The 4,937-nt window shown below is 30.0% G+C and overlaps 1 protein-coding gene across 1 annotated transcript in view; it reads left to right on the top strand.

Annotated features, from left to right (window-relative positions):
• LOC107719700 (signal-induced proliferation-associated 1-like protein 2) overlaps nucleotides 1-4,937 on the top strand; it is a 219,610-nt gene that overhangs the window by 207,025 nt on the left and 7,648 nt on the right. Inside the window, exons 19-20 of the mRNA XM_016527187.1 lie at nucleotides 222-295; nucleotides 838-922. Coding sequence (XP_016382673.1) covers nucleotides 222-295; nucleotides 838-922 — 159 coding nt within the window. The remainder of the gene's footprint in view (nucleotides 1-221; nucleotides 296-837; nucleotides 923-4,937) is intronic.

Genomic DNA, 4,937 nt, shown 5'->3' with positions numbered 1-4,937 from the left:
ATTTGGTTTAAAGGATGTGTAATATGAACACATTTAGCAGTTTTAATCCGAGTGTGAGCGCTGATTCATTTATAGCTGGTTTTTCGAGTGGCCCGAGGAGGCTGATTGCTGTCACGCGTGATACATTTCTGATTGTTTCGACAGATAGCAGTTTGCTGATTTTTTTCCTCAGCCTGCTCATCTAGTGAACGCTCTAATTTGACAGATTGTGTCCCTCTGAGGCTCAGACAGAGAGAGAGAGAGGCACATTTACCTCCAGTGTTTTCCCTCACATCATTCTCAGAGCCAGTTCTTTGTGAGATGGAAATGTTTATGGCATATCCTGTCTATCAGGCGAGAGAGAGATGCACAATGAGTGGTTTGGACGCACGCAATTGATTGAAAAATGAGGCCATGTATAGGAGCTCAGCGTTTAGACTTCATCTGCTGACGGGACAGCTGTCCAACATCGTGCTGCTGCATAAAATGACTTATTTCACAGGAAAGCATGTAAGCATTATATTTTGTTGAAAATCCAAACTGTTGATTTGGCCACTCCGAAACTAAAATAATAAAAATTGTGCCTGTGTCCAAATATATATGGACCTCACTGTATATTACTAATAATATAATGTTACTAATAATATGAGATCTAATAAATATTTAGAAAAATTATAAATAATATAAAACATATATATTATTATACACTATGTATATTATTATAAATATACTATGTCCTATAATTTTATCTAATAATAATAATGTAATAATTGTGTTCATAACAATATAAATTATTATAATACTAAAATATGTGCAATAATTAAGTACATAGTAAAACATAATTTTCTAAACGTAAAGTTTAAATATGTGCATTTATGTATATATTCATTAAAAATGTGCCTGGACTGGTCTCACCTCGTCGACGCCGCCAGAGCCTTTGAAGGTGGGTGCAGAAGCGCTGAAATGCAGCATAACCTTTAGGCCTGAATGTAAGATTTGTGTATTTGAATTGCACATAAAATTCCCATGCATTTGGATGACATAGTGTGAACATAAACTAATAAACTTAATGTGATGCATATTCATCAGTCATGTATAAATGAAACAAATCAGATTGCTGTAATTGTACTAATAAACTGAATGTGTTTTAAATACACAATAACCAGCTTTATATATTTCATCAATAAATCCAGTTGGTTTCAATCTAATGCATTAACTAATTGAATATTGCATGTTCCACAGCTATATTTTAACCATGTTCATACTTCTTAACTAAATAAATAAAAAAAATTCACATTGAACAGATGTATGCTTATTCTAAGCAATTTGAATAAATGCATTTTGAATAATGGATTTCAAATATGATTGAAATAAAATCAAACAGATACAAATTTAATTTAAATTTAACAAGTTAATAATGACACTTTGTTTGATATTTGATATTTTGAGGTCTAATGCAATATTATTATTATTTATTGTTATTATGATTAAAATTAATAATAACAATAATGATAACAAGTAGTAGTAGTATGTGATTATTATGAATTATGATAATTATTTATCATATATTTCTGTTGTTATGTGTTATATAAAATAGTTATATTTTCAGATATTAATTATGTATATATATGTGTGTGTGTGTGTGTGTATATGTGTATGTATATATATTTATATATATATATACATATGTATATATAATTGTTATTGATTAGTTTTTAACAGTGATCATATTTATGTTGATCTGAAGCATATAGATGCAAATAATTAATAATGACACTTGGTATGATATTTTGCCTTCTAATGCAATAATTTATTGCTATTATTATTATTGCTATTATTAATTATAATAATTATATGTAATGTATTGTTTGTATTTATATACATACATTGATATTTTATTTATGTATATAAATGCACAATAACAAGGTTTATATATTTATCATCAAATTGTTTTCAGTCTCATGCATTGTAATTAATTTAACATTGTTTGTTTCACAGTTAGCCGTATTTTAACCATGTTCATACTTTTTATAAATGTAATTGTTTTCACAATGAACATATTTTAATAGATGCATTGATGAATGTAGATGTAAATGCAATGAAAATAGCAACCTGGTTATTGTGTTTTTAAAACACATTCAGTTTATTATAATCAGTATTATAACAGAAATCTTGCCTGTTTGTTTACCCGTTTCATTTATATATGAAGTTTATTAGTTATTTATGTTACAACTGTGTAATCCAAATAGATGGAAATTTTATATGCAAGTTACATACATAAATCTTAAATTCAGGCCTTAATATCTGAGTGCAGATACTCTGAATCAGCTGAGCGCTGCCACCTGCAATTAAACACTCAGCCGGCATGCTGGGTAATTGCTGTTCGTCCCGCCCTCAGTCATTTGCATGTGAGCACACGCAGCTCTGATGATGTCTGTCCCGCACTCGTCCTCTTGTCTGCTCCTGTCCTTCTCTAAACGGATTAGTAAGAAGGCCATCATCATTTTGTTAATGGCTTCAGTCTTCATTCAATCATTTAAGCTTTGTTTTTCACTGCTATAGTGGAGGACACGGCCTCGAACTGATGTTTGTGAGCAGCATTAGTGGTTGTATTTTAAATGTTATTCAAAGAATCATATCAACTTGTGGAAAATGGGAATCCGATGACCCCTTTAAGGTGCTCTAGATTTTTTTCTCAAGAGAATCAATTTCATGAGATGCATAAATGGATTGTTTTAAACCTAAATACTGTTATCATCTTCTCATTGCATCATCTGAAGAACATTGCACAATTGTCCTTTTTGGGTGAATCATGAAATCAAGTCTAGGTTGTGTTTTACCATAAAATCAAAAGAGAAATTAAATTATAGTTTTGCAAAATAAAGCCTATTTTTAGGACCATTAAGATGCGTTGCATTGTGATTTGCATTATTCTCATGCCAATTAAGCACAAATCTTCTTTATTACTTCAATGCATCTGGATGCTTTGACGTATGTTTGTAATTGTCATGATTTTTAATGGTGATTCTAATTAGATTCTTAGTGAAAGTAACTCTTTAAAACACAAAAATATTTGTGAAATTTACCAGCAGTTTCTGAATGAAAATTGATTCACCACCATCTTTTTTGTATATAATTTAATTTAAACAAACAAAAAATATATATATATATTTGTGTGAGTGTGTGTGTGTTTTGGAGGGAATTGTACTTAATTGGTATGAAAATAATGTCACAGTGAAAAAAAATATTAATGAAAAGAAGTCTTTGTTTTTTTAAATTATTTTATTATTATTATTATTATTATTATTATTATTTTCATTTTAGGCTGAAATATGAGAGACTTCAACAATCAAATCTAAATAGTTAATAAAAATATTTTATATTGATGCTAACTTGAATAATTATTTATTAACAAAATATTAAACTTTTTTTAAATCAAATCTATAAGCTATATATTTTTAGTCACAATTTTGATTGGAATTTGTTGCATGCTGAGCATTAAGTCCCAGAATGCATGTCTATTAATATGGCGAGACCCAGCAGAGCTCTAGTATGTAATTACTAACACTTCATCTTGATTTCTGTGAAGAAACAACACAACATGCTGAACTTTGAAAACTTAGGCTCCACTTTCATGTGGTGGTCTTGTGTTTTTTGATTTGAGCTCTGAGGAGCCGCTAACAGAGAGAAACACAGAGCTTTTATTGTCATGTTTTTAGTGAAGGACTACCAGTTTGATCAGAAACACACATGTAGGAATCTCCAGAGGGATGATCGTAAATTAAACTCTTTATGTTCTGCTGAAAAGCACGCGCATCATTTCCTCAGCAGCGTCTGTGTCTCCATATGGTGTAATGAGAGTAAGTGCATTGATTTGAGAGATGCTATAAAACATAAGGGCTTTCACCCATATGTCGCATCTGATGACACAGAGGGGACTGAGATTCAAACATGGGGAGGGGAATATTTTTTTTTTAAAGAATGTATAATAATAATAATAATAATAATGCAAAACATTTCTATTTTCTTGCTAAATTGCATCTAAAAAAGTTTTTACGTTATGATAATGAGAATTTGGAGGGGAAATGTGGTTAAGTGTCATTATAATAATATATATATATATTTTTATTAAATGCAAGTGCAAAATATACACATTGTATTTTTTACATTATGGTAATGAGAATTTGGAGGGGACATGTGTTTATGATAATAATAATAATAATAATAATAATAGTCTATTACCTTGCAAAATTAAATGCAAATGATTTTTTTATTTTTTGAATTATGGCTCATCAGAATTTGGAGGGGAAATGCGCTTGTTATATAAATGTAACCTAGTACTGATGAGCGAATTTGATGGTTTATTGGTTTCTATTTTTTGTGTATTAGGAATACTGTTGGCTCTTTGACAAATTGTCTTTGTTCCTCTTTTTTAAGTCGCTTTGCATCTACTAAATGTGTAAATGCAAATTGAGCTGGGTAGCCCCGCCCACAATTACCTCTCATTGGTCCAAAATCCAGTTGCACATAACTATGCATTAAACATTAAATATGTGACCCTGGACCACAAAACCAGTCATAAGGGTACATTTTTTGAAATTGAGATGGACACATCATCTGAAAGCTGAATAAATAAGCTTTCCATTGATGTATGGTTTGTTAGGATAGGACTAGAATATTTGGCTGAGATGCAACTATTTGAAAATCTGGAATCTGAGAGTGCAAAAAAATCTAAATATTGAGAAAATCGTTTTTTAAAGTTGTCCAAATGAAGTCCAGCAATGCATATTACTAATCAAAAATTAAGTTTTGATATATTTACGGTAGGAAATTTACAAAATATCTTCATGGAACATGATCTTTACTTAATATCCTAATGATTTTTGACATAAAAGAAAAATGTGTAATTTTGACCCATACAATGTATTGTTGGCTATTGCTACAAATATACCTGTGCT

Source organism: Sinocyclocheilus rhinocerous, unplaced genomic scaffold (genome assembly GCF_001515625.1).
Source record: "Sinocyclocheilus rhinocerous isolate Xijiao unplaced genomic scaffold, SAMN03320098_v1.1 scaffold511, whole genome shotgun sequence".
NCBI lineage: Eukaryota > Metazoa > Chordata > Actinopteri > Cypriniformes > Cyprinidae > Sinocyclocheilus > Sinocyclocheilus rhinocerous.
This window is presented reverse-complemented; position numbering and strand designations above follow the sequence as displayed.